This window comes from Macrobrachium rosenbergii, chromosome 13 (genome assembly GCF_040412425.1).
Source record: "Macrobrachium rosenbergii isolate ZJJX-2024 chromosome 13, ASM4041242v1, whole genome shotgun sequence".
Lineage (NCBI taxonomy): Eukaryota > Metazoa > Arthropoda > Malacostraca > Decapoda > Palaemonidae > Macrobrachium > Macrobrachium rosenbergii.
The window spans coordinates 20,570,722-20,588,917 of NC_089753.1; the positions used below are offsets into that span (position 1 = coordinate 20,570,722).

The 18,196-nt window shown below is 36.5% G+C and overlaps 1 protein-coding gene across 6 annotated transcripts in view; it reads right to left on the minus strand.

The window, feature by feature from the left end:
• LOC136844973 (A disintegrin and metalloproteinase with thrombospondin motifs adt-1-like) overlaps positions 1–18,196 on the minus strand; it is a 74,854-nt gene that overhangs the window by 23,834 nt on the left and 32,824 nt on the right. For all 6 annotated transcript variants that reach the window (XM_067114446.1, XM_067114447.1, XM_067114442.1 and 3 more), the window contains 5 exons: positions 9,340–9,430; positions 5,826–5,976; positions 5,254–5,428; positions 3,522–3,705; positions 2,811–3,057 (listed from right to left, as the gene is read on the minus strand). In XM_067114446.1, coding sequence (XP_066970547.1) covers positions 2,811–3,057; positions 3,522–3,705; positions 5,254–5,428; positions 5,826–5,976; positions 9,340–9,430 — 848 coding nt within the window. The remainder of the gene's footprint in view (positions 1–2,810; positions 3,058–3,521; positions 3,706–5,253; positions 5,429–5,825; positions 5,977–9,339; positions 9,431–18,196) is intronic.

The following is an 18,196-nucleotide window of genomic DNA, read 5'->3' on the forward strand; positions in this document are numbered from 1 at the left end:
TAAGGGCCGAAGGAAAGCTGTAAAGACCCTTAAATAATGCCTACGGTGCACCGCATGAGGTGCACTGATGGCGTTACCCCCTCTATGGGGCCAGGAAAGTAAGGCACCTGGGTGCCTAAGAATTGTACCTGCAATGAACATTTCGGACTGTCTACAGTGTGCCACGCGTCCCACAGCCAGTCGCATCTCCTTACTGAACAGATCTATACGAACTGAATACAGGATTACGAAGGTCACTGAGGCACCGTTTTGTTCCCCGCCAGGAATTGCGATGCCGGACACGCCATAGGATCTCTACTCAGGTAATCTGGCCATGAACGCCGTGTATATTTATATATATGTTTTAGCAGCCACGTTCGGTACTTCCTTGGTATGATATCACCTTGCATACCGCGTGGCCCCGTCGTCATTACATTGGCTATTTGTGCCGTGTTCATGCACCAGTAAGTTGATTAACTATATATATATATATATATATATATATATATATATATATATATATATATATACAGGTATATTTGTACAAATAAAAATATACATACATACTGTATATATATACATATGTATACACATTTATACAAAATATATATACACATACATATGTATGTATATATATATATATATATATATATATATATATATATATATAGAGAGAGAGAGAGAGAGAGAGAGAGAGAGAGAGAGAGAGAGTGGGACTCGTGCATCCGGATGAATTGTACATTCGTGCAGGATTATCTTTGTATCTGTCTCCTTCAACGATCAAGTACACTTGCGAAGGTTTTAAAAGATAACCGTCCACTCATGCATCAAATCGTTCCTACTCGCAATTTACACGCGCGCGAGCACACACACACACACACACATATGCACATACGCATAAACAGGAGTATGGGAGTGAAGCAGCTGCTATTCTTGAATTACAGACGAAAACTCAGTATCTACGATCTTTCCTTTCAACTTCCCTGCGAGCGTTTATGTATGTATATGTATATATATACTGTATATATATATATATATATATATATATATATATATATATATATATATATATATATAGATATCTATTTATATATACATACATACATATATATACACTCATCACCTTCTCCATTCTCTGTCATAAGAATTTCGTGTCGCCACAACCTGCGACTATTTCAAGCAACTTTTTACGCATCTTAAATCGTTCCAGTGGAAGCCGAGAGAGAAATGAGAAAGAAGCCTGTTTCCTAACCCAGCTTCGTTGAGGCGTTTCTCATTATTCAAGGCGAGAGTTCAAGACAACAACCGCCTTCATGACGCAGATATGCGCATGCGCATGCACCTTTTGCATTTGGCGCCTAAATGGCGCAGCGGGGAGTTAAGGTGAATCTTGCTGATGTACAGTCGCTTCGTCAGTGTTTTAGCTCCACCCTTTCTCTCTTCTTCTCTTTATTTCCTTTTTTATTGCTTTTTCGGGCATTGAGTTACACATCACATCGGCCTCTTCTTTCAGTAAGGCTGATGTTTCCTAAATGAGGCATTTGAAAACTCATGAAAATATTTCGCTGCTGGATCTTTGGAAAAATCTAAATATGTCTCTAGGCTGAATGTTTGAAAAAGTCAGCTACAGTCTTCATAAAAGTTTAAGATATTTCGCAGCCAGTTCGAAAAAAAATAAGTTATTTTCCATCTGAGTCTTAGGAAAGGTCATGAAGATACTTTTCCGCTGAATCATTAAAATAAGGCTCAGGTATTCTCCAGATAGGTCATTAAAGTTAAATTTTCCAAACTGAGTAGTTCATGAAACTCGCCGAGATGAATCTTTGTTGAATCACTAAAAAATCAGAGATACTTCCGACATGAATCATTAAAATGTCCTGAAGATATTTTACTGATTGGAATTTTAAATAGTCGACGATATTCCCCAGCTGACTATTTTAAAAAAGTATATGATATTCCTAAGCCGCGTCCACCGTGCAACAGTGAAAAGAGCCAAAGATATATCCCAGCTGAAGTATGAGAAAAGTTATAAATAAGCCGGATTTCCCAGCTGAGATATAGAAACGACAGACATTTCCCAGTTGAAGCATTAAATTAAAATATATTTCCCAGCTAACATAGGAAAAAAAACTCGAAGGTACTTTGCAGCTGAGGGACTAAAAAATGCCATAAAGAAATTTCCTGCCTCAAGTTACTACAAAAAGTCAAAAGATATTTTACATTTGAATCATTAAAAAGGTTATAAAGGTATTTTGCAACTGAGTCTTTATCTTTAAGAAAGTTTGCAACTCTCTTAAAAATATATTTTGCAAATGAGTCTTTAAAAATAAGATATTTTGCAACTGAGTCTATAAACAGATAATATTTTGCAACTGAGTCTTTAAAAATAAGATATTTTGCAACTGAGTCTTTAAAAATAAGATATTTTGCAACTGAGTCTTTAAAAATATATTTTGCAACTGAGTCTTCAAAAATAAGATATTTTGCAACTGGGCCTTTAAAAATACATTTTGCAACTGAGTTTTTAAAAATATATTTTGCAACTGAGTCTTTAAAAATAAGTATTTTGCAACTGAGTCTTTAAAAATACATCTTGCAAGTGAGTCTTTAAAAATATATTTTGCAACTGAGTCTTTAAAAATACATTTTGCAACTAAGTCTTTAAAATATATTTTGCAACGGAGTCTTTAAAAAGGCCACAAAGATATTTCCCTGCCTACTCATCAAAAACAGAAAAAGATATTTTGCAGCAGTCTTTGACAAACTAAGGACAGGGTCATTAAAAGAAACGAAAGGATATTCCCCCGGCTGATCCCTCCTGAAGTGATTACCTTTGCCTGAAGTTGTGGCCACCATCACCTCCTGCGCCTCCTCCTCCCCCTTCTCCTCCTCCTCTTCTTCCTCCTCCCCCTCCTCCTCCTCCTCTCCCATCAAGGTCATGGTCTGGCCATTCCGTGCGCAGCCGAGCATCAAGGACGTGCTCGTAGCTGTCGAAGTAGGGCCTTCTGCCCTCCCTGGAACTCAGGGCCTCCCTCACCCCGTCCCCCTCCGTCAGGAAGGACCGTCGTTTGCGGGATTCTGACGGAGAGAAAGGGGCCCGTTATTAGCAAAGATACAAGACTATTGGATAAGGTCCTGTTTTCCAGTGAGATTGACAGAATAAGCGTCAGATGCCTGAGAGCAGAATGGGATTCTCGTGAAAAAGGAGCAAGAGCAGTTAATATTTCCCAGATTATTTAATATAACTGTCCCTTTCAATACTTGACTTAATTTTTCATGGTTTCCCTTATTTCCAAATATAATATTTACAAAAGCAAGCTAAGCGGGATGGCATTTGTTAGTGAATGAAAGGAGATAATTGCAAAACAGTGTCAAATATTCGTTTTTCTGTGATCATTATAGAGAAAACGTATCCTTCCCCGTTCTTAACTTGTTATAAAAAGGACAATGAATGTTGAGAGAGTTTTTCATTCTAGCAAACAACTCTATATTAACCGGACACGATACAAGAATGCACAAAAAAAAAAAGAAAGGCTCCTCACTGTGTTCGACCGTGACACCGCTGTTGTCGTGTCTCCGGTAGATGATGTGCGAAGATTTTTCGAATATTTCTTCTTCTTCTTCTCCTCCTGTCCTAAGAGATCTACGGCGCCTCCTCCGTTCTTGGATGTTGCCAGGGATCGGCTCAATCACGAACTCCGCCGTCGGGCTGGTGACGACACCTCGCTGAGGGGGGAGGCAAAGATCGTTGCATAAATAATGCTCTTCCACTACAGAGTTGTCACATACCTTTTGCATAACCTCCAGAAATCTGTTGTGGCAAGACAGGCCGGAGCGTGAATGGGAAAGATAATTGGTGAGATACTGTCGCGAGCTTTCTTGCGTCTAAAGTAGAAGCGTCTTCAATGTGTTAACATGATTTCTTCAAGTGGTGTTGTGGTGAGACAGCCGATGCGTGAATCAATGGAGTGTCTTCACTGTGCCTCTGACTCACTTAGAAAAAATTGGGACCTCAATATGTTTGATGTGCGTTACATTCCTTTAATTCCCTGTGTACAAAGAATTCGTAAAACCCACTGGAGAGTTTTATTGTGCGGTGTACTTGATGTTCACTCAGGTATAAACATTATGGCCTAAAGTACACAGCATTAAGTAGTGCGCTCTTGAGAAACGTCAGCACAAGTAGGAGAGCTAAATGAATCTTTTCAAACCCTTACTGATTATACCTTTCAACATAATCTCAATGCCGCCATTAGTAACAAATAAAACCTGAAGTAACAAATATAATGGAAAATCTAACCAGACAAAACTCAAGGCATTGAAGAAAGTAATGACATGAAAAAACAAGTGTAAACAGAAAGAGATTGTCATTGAAGGAGACGAGCGAAACAATAATGCAACAATTTATAGTATTTGTAAAAGGGGGAAAATGAATGGCATTTAAGGTCCAGAGCAGCACAAATAAAGATAAGTTAAGAATCTATTTAAATGAAACGCATAAACTGTAAGGTTAATAAAATAATACAAAACAGTTTAAAAAGGGTACTGCCGTAACAGAACAAGTAAAAACACAAACATGAACTGCAAAAAAAACAAATGTTTATAAACAATCTTACAGCTAAAATAAAGCAAAAAGTAATGACTAAAAATAAAAGCAAATGTAACAAACAACAGAAAATGCTAATTTCCTCAAAGCTGTCCACTCCTTGAGATGCAACACTGATTTTAGGCTAAGGCTGTAAGCCCGATGCCCTTTTTCACTCTGACTGTGACCCACCACAATCGACTAACCACCACTATGTACATAAGTCACTTCTTAGCTCAGGTAAACCTATAGAACTTTCAAGACATCGGCCTAGTGTTTGTTCCTTCGTGGGACTGATCCTGGGTTATATAAAGAAGAAGAAGAAGAAGAAGAAGAAGAAGAAGAAGAAGAAGAAGAAGAAGAAAAAGAAGAAGTAGGAGGAGGAGGAGGAATGGAATTTAACATTTAAGCCAAAGGCCTAGCGCTGGGACCTATGAGGTCATGCAGCGCTGAAAGGGAAATTGACGAGGAAACCACTCGGTTGCTCTATGAAGCAATTGTTAGGAGAGGCTGGAAAGTAAGATGGAAGAAGAATAATATGAATGGAGGTACAGTAAAAGGAATGAAAGGATGAGGAGTGAGTGAGTGTCCAGAGAGGTTCAGGACCATATGTATAAAGAAGAAGAAGAAGAAGAAGAAAAAGGAGGAGGAGGAGGAGGAGGAGAAGCAGAAGAAGAAGGCTCTCTCACCACGGGTCCGCAGAGCTCCACAGCGATGGAGGTGTCAGGGTTCCGCTGCGTGTCGTCCACGCCTTGGTAGTAACATGACAGCTGGTTTTTGTCAACTGTTTTTATCTCGGTGCCCTCTCTTCTTCTTCCCAGAAACACGAAGTTGGAAGCCGTCAAGTCTTCGTTGGGAGACAGTCTGGAAATTTGGAGATTTTGTGACTTTTCTGCCTTTTTTCGCAGTGGGCGACCGGTGAGAATAATAAGGTGCAGCTGAGTAGTCATGGATTTCCTTGCTGTGCAACCACTTAATATGTTAATATATTCAGTAATCCTTACGTATTTATGATTTTTATGGCATATTAATTATTTTATAGTAGTGAAAACACATAAAATGTTATCATGTTAAAATGTCGAGCAATTACCTTTTTTTGATGGCCACTTACGGTACTCAAATTTTTGTGAATATTTTGGAAAATTTACTTTGGTGATGGAAGCACTCAGAATATGAACACGCTTAAATTCTGAACAATCACAATTTCAACAGTTGTTAAACCACTCACACTTTTTTAACACGTTAGTAAGTAAGAGCTCACCTAAAATTAAATAACTTTCCGAGAGCCTGAAACTGCAGGCGGGGCATTTCGGCGATACTTCGAGTTTCCCTGCTGTTCCTGCTGCTACTGCGGTTGCCATGGTAACGGTCGCCCCAGGATACCCGAGGCTCGAAGACATCGTATTCTGGAACTGCAACGAGAGATGAAGAAGAAGAATATACAATTTAGGCCGAAGACCAAGCCCTGGGACCTATGAGGTCATTTACCGCTGGGAGGAAAATAGAGAGTAAGAGGTTTTAAAGGTGTAACATGAGAAAAACCTCCCAGATGCACTATGAATCAGTTGTCAGAAGAGGGTGGAAAGTAAGATGGGAGAAAGAATATGAATGGAAGTACAGTAAAAGGACTGAAAGGGGTTGCAGCTAGGGGCCGAAGGGACGCTGCAAAGAACCTTTAAGTAAAGACTGCAGTGCACCACGTGAGAAGCACTGACAGCAACGAGAGATGAATAAACGAGAGACAGCGACAAGAAGTACACGAAAACGTCAAAGTGCAAAACAGGAAGCCCAAAGTGATTCGTCTCATTTGGAGGAAAGTCTGTCCTTGGGACGGTAAGAATGAAATGGAGATCAGCGGAAAAACAAAACAAAAGACTGTCCTAACAAATTGGTTTTAAAAAAAAATCCGGCCTTGAGGAGACGCCATGGTGATAACAATGGTAAACGAAACCTCGCCCCAGTAGGAATGGCTTTGTTTTGACACCTCGGACAGAATCTATCGAAATAAATTGACATCATCATTAAGGGTGAAATCTAAAGGTATTTCTCTTTCCGTGTGTGTGAGGTTGGGGGCGGGGGAACAAAATCTCTCTCTCTCTCTCTCTCTCTCTCTCTCTCTCTCTCTCTCTGGACAAAGTCCTTCTTGTGATTTAAAGTTTTCTCTCTCTCTCTCTCTCTCTCTCTCTCTCTCTCTCTCTCTCTCTCTCTCTTGACATTCCTCTAAAAGTCCTTGTATGCTCTCTCCTATGGCGACCATGCAATTGACGCGTGGTGCAGTTAACGAGACACATTTCAATAAACCAGAAGGTCATGATGATGTACGAGGACTCTGCCACAATTCCTCCTCCCCCTCCCATCAGTGCCATAATCCGGAGACATGACAACACCGACCGGCCATTCCTAAGAGTTCAATTATCCTTGCAATTTCCCCTGACCTTCTCAAGAACAGCGCAGCGATGGCTGTGAACATTTTCCGGTGGCTGAGAAATTGAAGAGAATTCTTGCTTCACTACACGAGGGATGCTTTATGCTTGACAGGAGTGGAAAGGAGAACAAATTAGGATTTCAGTCCGTTCCCAAGGCCGTTGCATCGTAAATCAGCGCAAGATGTTTGGGATGACATGACAGTATGAGACACGAACGTTGCCGGTAGAAGCAACTTTGATTGACTGATGAGGGAGATTGTCACACAAGCTGGTTTTCAGGAATTTGCTGATGTCCTGCAGGAGCTTTTATTTATTTTTGTCGCCAAGAACCCAATGAATGACTTCATCGAGCATCATTGCTCCTGGTGTACACTTAAACTGGTTGCCTCGACGGGATCGAATGGCTAGTGCTATCCCTCTTCCAAATCAGAGACTTTCACAGTTAGAACTTTAGTGTGCACCTATAGACAAGATCTATGAAGAACAGTAGTTGCTACGGGGTATCCAGTGCACCTTCAGTTAAAACCAGCTCTTTATACATCGGCTACAGAAACCTAGACAGTGAAAGAGTGGTACACCTGTAGCTTAAGTTTAGCTAGACCTACAGTACAGTGTCCTTTTCCGCCCGCCTGACGGGTTGACAACATTGCGCTGTCACCAAATTCAGAAGAAGAATGCTGAATGTGGGATGGTTAAGCAGATTTCCTTACAAATGCAAGGAATGAAGGGGCGAGCAACCTAATACACTTTTCAAGCCCAGGCCCGAGGAAAGTAGAAAAAAGGAAAATACGAACCTCGTAGACAGAAGCTAAGCGAGACAGCAGTTCAGGGGTTTCAACCCAAACCCCAACCCCACAAAACTCTTTCATCTACTCCACCCCACACCCCGAGGGTATACCCACCACAGTCCCCAAGTCATGAGAACCGTGGGCAATCGGAATGAAATACTATCCTACTGACCTTGAAATTTTTGGTGATCGCCCCCAACTTGCCACGCCATTTAACACTAAAAAGTTACTGTCATTTCGGTTACTGTCGTTTATTTCCTTTGACTAATGACGAGCACAGTTATCAGGCGGTACATCTCAATTTCCCTCAATTGTAGTACAAGTAGCTGGGCCAAATTTCCTGTCGCAAATAGCTACAAATTATGGGACCATTGCGCCTCGTGTGTGAAGCACTGCTCTTGTTATGGAATCGCTTCCAGTCCGAGTTTATGCGTTTACTTACAGGTCGCTTATGTAATGTGCGACGCCTAAGATGTAAAATATTCATACATTTTTACAGCAGCTTTTAATACTCTTTGAACGCTAGCCTTGATGAGTTAAATGCTGGTTATTCACGTTGCTTATTTTATAAGAAGTTGAAGGGTAAAGAAACCTCAGTTATATAAAAGTACATTATCGGTTCGTACTCGAAGACTCTTGCACTTGTTAGAAAGTATTTCTCTGGACTGAAATGAATTATGAAAAGTTCGGAAGCACCTGAATGCCAATAGATAATACATATCTGAATATCACTGGGTTTCTTTACCCAAGGATGCTGAAACACGGCCAGGAGTTTTTCCCAATATACCAATGATTTTCTCTTTGCTGAATGCTGGTGAACGGCGTAGCTTTATTACATATGTTAATAAAGATGAAGAAGAAAAGGTACAGAATGAAAGTGGGATCCCTTTCATACATTCAGATTCCTTCCCCAGAAGATGTGGTGAGGTTAACTTTATTAAGAGGAAAGGAGAAAGTTACTTGATAAGATCGCATGTTTAGAAATGTTAGCTAGAATGCAACAGAATATTAAATAATCAAATGCCTGTTAAACAACAAGAACAAAAACGAAGTGAGAAATAAATGACACAATTTTTCTTGTTGCAATATGTCATAATCTCAAAGGGCAGCTTTCAAGGCCTTAGTAAGCTCTCTAAAATCCTCTGTAATAATTTCCATATATTTTGAAAGAAAATGTTGAATTAATTTCACAAGTAGTTTATTTATAATAATAATGATAAGAAAAACTAGAGATTGTCAATCTAAGTGTAATAACTATCTAGGTACTTAAAGCTAATATTAATATAAAATAAAATCTCTCTCCAAAATGCGTACAAGCAAATAAACAAAGGACAGGAAAGACGTAATCAATATGAATTACGTCTCAAGAGCGACAGAGAACAAGTGAGAGAGAGAGAGAGAGAGAGAGAGAGAGAGAGAGAGAGAGAGAGAGAGAGAGAGAAATGTCTCAGCCTTTATGAAGTGCTGTTTCTAATTCAGGACAGAGGAGAGTGAAGCTGCATTTTCTTTAAACATTTTCTTTGAAGAGAGAGAGAAAGAGAGAGAGCGAGAAAGAACTCACCACCCAGGCCGTCAGCATCACTCGCATAGCCGCTCCGACTGGAGAAGAAGAGCCGTTCCTCCGCTGGGGTCAGGACCTTCTCTCCTACGACCTAAAAGGAAGAAGACACAAGTAAACAAATGACTGAGGATGGAATTAAGGAATAGATTAGTAACATCTCAAACTTCTCGGGGTTCTTGTTGCAGCAAAAAGGGCAATGTTCAAGAATTAAAATAAACAGTCTGATGAGGTATTAAAGTAAAGCTACAGACGATTAAACCTGTAAACAACGAGTGGATTCAGTGTCAGTTTGAATAAATGTCATAACAGTAAATAGTTCTGCACCTACACGAACAGCGTAGTGTGTCCGCCGTGACTGTGTTTGCGGAAAGAGGAACCAGGAACCAAGTGTGAATTAAATGCTAAAATGCAGATCGTTCCGAACACACACAGATACGTACTTAAGTATGCAATCTCAGTCTGTTTAATTTCCAAACCTTATTCAGCCTGACCATCGTCTAAATTTGCTTTTTTTTTTTCAAGTCTTTCACCTAATTTTAATTCGAGAGAACCTGCAGTAGATATATTACTGTTCCTAAATATTTGAAAGATTCAGCTTCCATTAATCATTTGCCATGTAATTTTATTTCTTTTCCTTAACTCTACTGTTTACCTCATATTTATCCAGTCTTATCTTTTGAGATGTATCTAAATCTTGTGAGGTTTTGTTAACTGAGACAGCATTACACACACACACACACACACACACACACACACACACACACATATATATATATATATATATATATATATATATACATATTCATATGAATCTTTACTCTGAACAATTCCTTATTTTAAGTAATGATTATTTGATGGTGCATCTAATCGTAAATATATATATATATATATATATATATATATATATATATATATATATATATATATATATATATATATATATATATATATATATAGTATATATAGATATATATTATATATATACATATATATAATTATATTATATATATACATATATATATACATACATATTCATATGAATCTTTACTCTGAACAATTTTTACTTTAAGTGATGATTATTTGATGTTGCATCTAATCGTGATATATATATATACATATATAATTATATATATATATATATTATATACATATAATTTATATACATATATCATATATAAATATATAGTAAATTACGACATAACTGCATAACGTCTTACGCATAAATTGCCTAACCGTAAGGCAACCCTTCCGCAAAACCCACCCATTCCGGAGAGAACAGGGCAGCACTATGGCTGCCTGTCAGGGCTCATTAACGGCGGAGGAAGGAGGCAATCGGCGGGCCCTTCCGAAGCAAAACCGCGCAGCAGCGCCCAAGAAGACCGTTCGGCGAGGAGTCACTTCCTTGATACGCCCAAGATACGCGAACGGGACCAACGTCCGATTGCGTGCCGTCAGTCAGTCACGGATCTCTCCACGCAACGATGATAATGGCGCCCAGCCTACACGTAGTCTCTGCTGTTGCAAGAAGCAGAAGAAGAAGAAGAAGAAGAAGAACTCTGGCCGATTTCTCAGGGAACCGAACACCGCCAAGTACAGTCTTTGGTTGTCAGAAGTTTGAATGGCATTGTCATTCGGAATTAAAGGTCTCCTTCGCGAATGGTTTTGAGATCAATGGTTGAGAGGAGGAACTACTCGGACACTTCGGTAGCTCAAGAGCTTAACTCTTGCCCGTTCCCCATGACATACGAACCCTGAGACCTGTTGCAAGTTTGAGCAATGATTGTTTTTTTGGAGTTACAAGCTGATATTAAACGATATTAAATATGTGAAGACAGCGAGCTAGTCTTTCATATTTGTCCATCTATGTACATAGAATACGCACACGCTCACACACTTATATACACAGAATACACACACACGCACACACTCATATATGCATAATGTAATAAAAAATACATATATATTTGTATGACTGTTTATATATATATATATGTTTATATATATATATATATATATATATATATATATATATATATACATGCATAACATAATGTAAAAGTACATACAGAGTATATTTTATGCATGACTATATATATATATATATATATATATATATATATATATATATAAGTAATGTATATATAATTACATGAGTGTCTATATAGGCATGTATGGTTGTATGGTTATGTATATCCCCATAACCACACACACACACACACACACACACACGCACGCACAACACACACCCCACACACACAACAAAAAGAAACATCACATCACAGCAACCCAAAAAGTGTCAATGCAAGCCACCCCAATGACACTCTTCGGAGAACGCGTATCACTACAAAAACACGATGAAGAAAACTCGAAAATCAAATGGCAAGACAAGCGTAATGGCGAGTGTACATATAATGGCTGCGGCCGCATTATGACCGAGTTTTTCATTACAACGGAATGACGCCCGCCGGAGGGATTATGTGTAATGTAATGTAATGTAATGTAATGTAATGTAATGTAATGTATAGCCTTGGGGAGCGGAGATAACAGCAGCCTTCTCAAGTCTTGTGTTTTGAATTCGCTGAACAAAGGCGAGTGTGCATGTACGTTCCGTCTGGTTTTTGCATTTTTCGTCTTCGCCACTTTGGTGTCACAAAGAGCGAGGTTAATGATGATGATGGTGGTGGTGATGTTGCATGAAGTCGTCCCGTTAATAGTTATTATAATCATCACATTATTATTATTATTATTATTATTATTATTATTATTGTATTATTATTATTATTACGCCTATTTGGTCTGTTACATTTCCAAAATGATAGTGACACACAATACACACAATAATAATAATATAATAATAATACACACACAATAATAATATTAATAATAATAATAATAATAATAATATTATAATATTATTATTATATCCATGTAGTAACATTCATGCCACACTGATGCTTATTAAAATTATTATTATTATTAATATTATTATTATTATCAATGCCACACTGAAAAAAAAACTAAAAACATGGCTATCTTCAGCAACGCAAAATAACACCGCCACATGATCATTATCATAATAATAATTCTAGCTCGGATTGACTGATCAAGCAATATCTGAGGACGCACACATCCAGGGACAAACCCCGCTTGGTAATGACCTTGATATGCGAGACGTTTCTTTAACTAATGATGGAGTTTTTCCCCTTTTTTTTGTGGGTTCTGAAAGGAACTTAGGAAAATTATTTTGAGTGATGACGTCATCGTCTTACGATTGTCAGAATGTTTATAGAAAGAAAAAATAAGAAATAATTGTGGTTTATTTATGAATGCACAAGGATGTGCTGGTATAAGGCCACCTTAATTTTATATATAGAAAGAAATATATTGAGTAAAAAGCATTATTGTGGCTTTTTTACTCATTATTTCCGGTCATAATATAGTGATGCACCATAGAAAATAAAAGAAATATATTTTCTTATAATTTTGTATACCTTGCGATTCATTTCATCTTAAAAAAAAATAAAAATTTAATTTTCACACTAAAAGAACAGACAAATTAAACCAAAATGAAGAGAAATAACGAAAATAAATTTAAAAACAAAACAATCACAACACTTCCGCAAAAACTGAACATATTAGAAATTTTCAAAACTTAAACTAAACACTGTTTAAGTACACCCATCTCCTGGATATTGAATTCAAATCGAATTGAATTTTGCTTTTTCCTTAAACCGAAATTTCTGTTAAATAGACTTCCGTTTACGATAATTTATCTTTTTTTTATTTATTTTTTTACAAGAAGGAAGAATCATTTCCTGCTGACATTCCTCTGAGGCAGAGACAAATATGAGACAAATAACGTTAAAGATTTATATAACGTTATATATATATATACGAGTATATATATATATATATATATATATATATATATATATATATATATTATATATATATATATACATACATATATATATATATATATATATATATATATATATATATATATATATGTATGCATATTTACACATTCATGTATACATATATATATATTATATATCCATATTGTATGCAGATTTACACATTCATATATATATATATATATATATATATATATATACATATACATATACACACACACACATATATATATTTTTACATATAATTATTCACATACGTATATACATATATACAGATAGATATATAAATTGGTATAGATATAGCTCAAGAATGAAGAAATATATAAATAGTTGAAAAAAATTGTCTAAAAAAAAGTCTGAGAGAAAATATTATACAGGTCAAACTGAATATCCTCTTTCCTTTACGCGTTGTTCGAAAAAAAAAAACATAAAAATTGAATAAAGGAACGCAAAAGGCGACAGACAATCCGGTAAAATAAATGATGAAATGACAGACGGAGAGATAACAGGCAGACACCTACGGAAGCAACCTGGAAATCACAAAGAATTAAGGAAACCGTAACACAAGACGGATATAATTAAGTGCAGCGAATCCACCTCTCACAATTAGAGGGCTCTCGAATGCGTGAACACTCTCTCTCTCTCTCTCTCAGTAAGGTGGCTTTATTCCCTCAGTAGTGGATCAGCGTTAGCGTTTCCTCAAAACGGAAAGCCTCTCTCTCTCCCTCTCTCTCTCTCTCCTCTTTGTCTCTCTCTCTCTGTCTCTCCAAATCTGTCTCTGTCTGTCTCTCTGTCTCTCCCTATCTGTCTCTGTCTGTCTGTCTCTCTCGCTCTGTCTGTCTCTGTCTCTCCTCAGTTAGTCTTGTCATCGCGTAATTTATTGAATTTTTCCCTATTCCAACTTCCTTTAGTCCAGTCTTTACTTGTTATCTCGTCCCTACCTCTAGTTACCCTTTTATTTCCTCTCCTCCTACGTCTTTTCCTTGATCCTCCATTAATTTCTCTGCTTCCACTCCATTACTCAAGTTTATTTCATGTACTTCCTTATACAGTAAGCTCCTTTCCTTGATTATCATCTGCGTCTTTCCTACTGGTTTCATCCTGACTCTCTTTTTCCATTCTCCCTCATCTCTCTTCTTAGATTATCATCTTTGTGTCAATTATTCCATCATCTCTCCTCTCTCTTCAGACTCTCTGTGTTAATTACTCCATTATCCCATCTGCTCTTACTTCATAACCGAGTAGTTCCTCATTGGAGGGGGAGGTATCGTTCTCAGCTAGCACTCTGCTGGTCCCGCGTTCGATTCTCCGGCCGGCCAATGAAGAATTAGAGGAATTTATTTCTGCGATAGACATTCATTTCGTTATAATGTGGCTCGGATTCCACAATAAGTGTAGGGCCTGTTGTTAGGTAACCAATCGGTTCTTTAGCCACGTAAAACAAGTCTTAACTCTTCGGGCCAGCTCCTCTAGAGAGCTGCTAATCAGCCCTCAGTGGTCTGCCATTAAACTGGTATTTGATAGCCAATTGTACTTTCTTTCACTTAACTGGTCTCCCTCCTCCTCTTCATGGCTATTCTTCCATCCCCATTTATCCTCTTCTCCGTTAAGCAGACAGGGGCGTGATGCCTTAAGTAGCAGGGGAGGAAGCTGTAGGGCTTAAGAAAGATAGAAAGATAGACAGACAGATAGACAGAGGGGGGAGAGAGAGATAGAGAGAGAGAGAGAGAGCGACCACACCCAGGAAAAAGGGCATAATAATTCTGCGCTCTGTAGCGTTACCGCTTACAGAGGCGTTTTTTATGTCCCTACAGATTATTAAGATTCTACTACAGTAGGGGACTGTTGCGTTCACTGAACGCTTTTTTCTTCCTCTCTCTCTCTCTCTCGTTTACTGGACCCCTTTTTGTTTCTCTCTCGCTCTTGTTTACAGGACCCTTTTCGCTCTCTCTCTCTCTCTCTAATTTACTGGATCACATTTTTTCTTTTCTTCTTCTTTTCCTTCTTCTTCTCTCTCTCTTGCATTTACTGACCTGATTAGGTTGTCTTCTCTTCTTTTCTCTCTCTCATTTTATATCCGAATCTCAGCCTCGTAATCAAAGACGCGGAGAGGAAGGAACTTTCACCGAAAGACACCCATATCTTTCATCAGAGGATCGTCGAAGAGCCCCGGTCGGACGAGCAAGCTTTCTAAGGCTATGGGAAAATCGCCGACGTTATAGGCCACCTACTTTGGAGAGAGAGAGAGAGAGAGAGAGAGAGAGAGAGAGAGAGAGAGAGAGAGAGAGAGAGAGAGAGAGAGAGGAGCATAGCCGTCAAAATCTTTATCGCGGAACTAAACGGGAGAAACCAAGGAAGTGATTGAACGCAATATCACGGTACTCAGTGAAGCTGTAGTTTCGTGTGATTTTGCCCCTCCCTCTTTCTTCCTTTTTTTTTTGTCTTTTTCTGTTTTCGTTCGTTATGAAAGTAAAAAAAAATTATAAGATGGATGGTTAAACAGTGCTAATACTGACAACAGTATGCGGATGAATTTGAGTTACTGGGATGTAAAATCAGTGACCTGAGATATTTTACTGTGTGTTTATATATATACTTGTATATTATATATATATATATATATATATATATATATATATATATATATATATATATATATATATACATACATACATATATATATATAAATATATATATGTATATATACATATATGTACATATATATACATCACAATATATATATGTATATATATATATATATATATATATATATGTGTATATATATATAGCCTCTAAAATATATATATATATATATATATATATATATATATATATATATATATATATATATATATATATATATATATATATATATATATATATATATATATATGTATATAGATAACTTCAAAAAAGGTAATAATAAAATGCTAGTGAACATAAACGCAGCGTGGTGAACAAATAAATAATAGAGGGAATGGTTTAAAAAACTGAAAAAACAAATAATAACGTTTGGTTCTTTGTATCAAAGTGTCTCCCTTTTACCTCTTCTATGTCTCCCGGTAATTTACCTTGAAGATATGAAACATTATTATAGAGGAATTTTGACATTTTTTCTGCTCAGTTGTTTGCGATGGAGAGGAAAATGAACTTGAAGCAAGAATACACAGTTCTCATTCATACTCCATGAGCTGTACATACAGAGAGAGGGACACACACACACCATACTCACACACACGCACATACATTGTATATATGTATGTACAGTATGTATGTATATATACACGTGTTCATATATGTATATATATTATATATATATGAAAATATATGTCTATAAACAATTGTTTAGATTGAAACCATATGTGCACTTGTTTGTGTTTAGGTGGAAAAACAGGAACAGAAGGCATACAAAACATGAAAAGGTGTGGTTTAGCCTGATGTTAAGGGAGGTGGCGTTTCTTAACATCGGAGGCCCAAGGCGCTAACACCTTCATGTTTTTGTATATATACCATTGTAACTTTCACCTGTCCATATTTACTAGTGAACAGGGGCACAGAAACAAGTGCCTGAAATATATGGTTTCACAATGTCAAATAGTGTTTTATGGGCCTTTCTTATTTTCATATTACACTGTAGTATTACAGGAAAAGATATCTATATATATATATATATATATATATATATATATATATATATATATATATATATATATATATATATATATATATATATATATATATATATATATATATATATATATATATTAGTATGTGCATATGTGTCTATATATATACATGTATATATGTGGGTGTGTATATATGTATGTATGTATATTTTATATTATATTATATATATACAGTATATATATATATATATATATATATATATATATATATATATATATATATATATATATATATATATACAGTATATACATTGAGGTCTACCTGACTGAAACATAGCAAATGGAGAGAGAGAGAGAGAGAGAGAGAGAGAGAGAGAGAGAGAGAGAGAGAGAGAGAGAGAGAGAGAGAGAGAGAGAGATTTACCAACCAGAATGAAATGGAAAGCAAAAGAGAAAGTCTAGAAAAACTTAATTAAAAAAAAAAACAAAGTTACGGACTGTCGACTGCCCCCACAAAAAAAGATAGAAAAAAAATGTCGTTGCAAAATGCTACCGTGAAAAACGTGACAACAGAAAGCGCGAGAGATTCCCTAACCATCTGCCCTTTTTTATATATAAACTATAAATCTGTTATGATGTAACTGACTTTAGATGCCTGGAAATTATTTTATCTTTCCCTCTCACTGTCGGAGGAAGTCTAACAATTTCTCGACCGGGAAACTAATTTGTGTCGGAGCGTTTGATGGTTTAATTTATGCATTTTTAAAAAATACTCTGACATCATTACTTATCGTTGTAATAGGATATCACTAAAAAAAACTATTTTAATACAACTTTTTGGTCATTAAAATTTTGGTATTATAAAAAATCGTTGGATTAGGATATTATTCAAAAATTATTTACTAAATTTAGTTTGGTCACTAAAAATATAAGTACCTCTAATACTTTTTATTTTGCATGGTAGAAGATAAAAAAGATACGATTACACAGGTATTACCATTGCAATCTAATTCTGACGTCAATAATTATACAGATGAGGTTATTATTAAGTAATTACTTACTACAATTTTCTGGTCACCAAAAAATATAACTGCCTCTAAATTTCTTTTTATTTTGCATGATAAAAGATAAAAAAAAAGATACGATTACATAGGTATTATCAGTACAATCAAATTTGCAGGTCAATAATTATATTACAATAACCTTTTTCTAGAATCTCTCTCAATTTCGACCATGAATGAAAAAAATACGTAGTCTCATTTATTAATATCAGCAAAAAACCCACCTGTCCCAATCGCTGTCGTCATTACCACG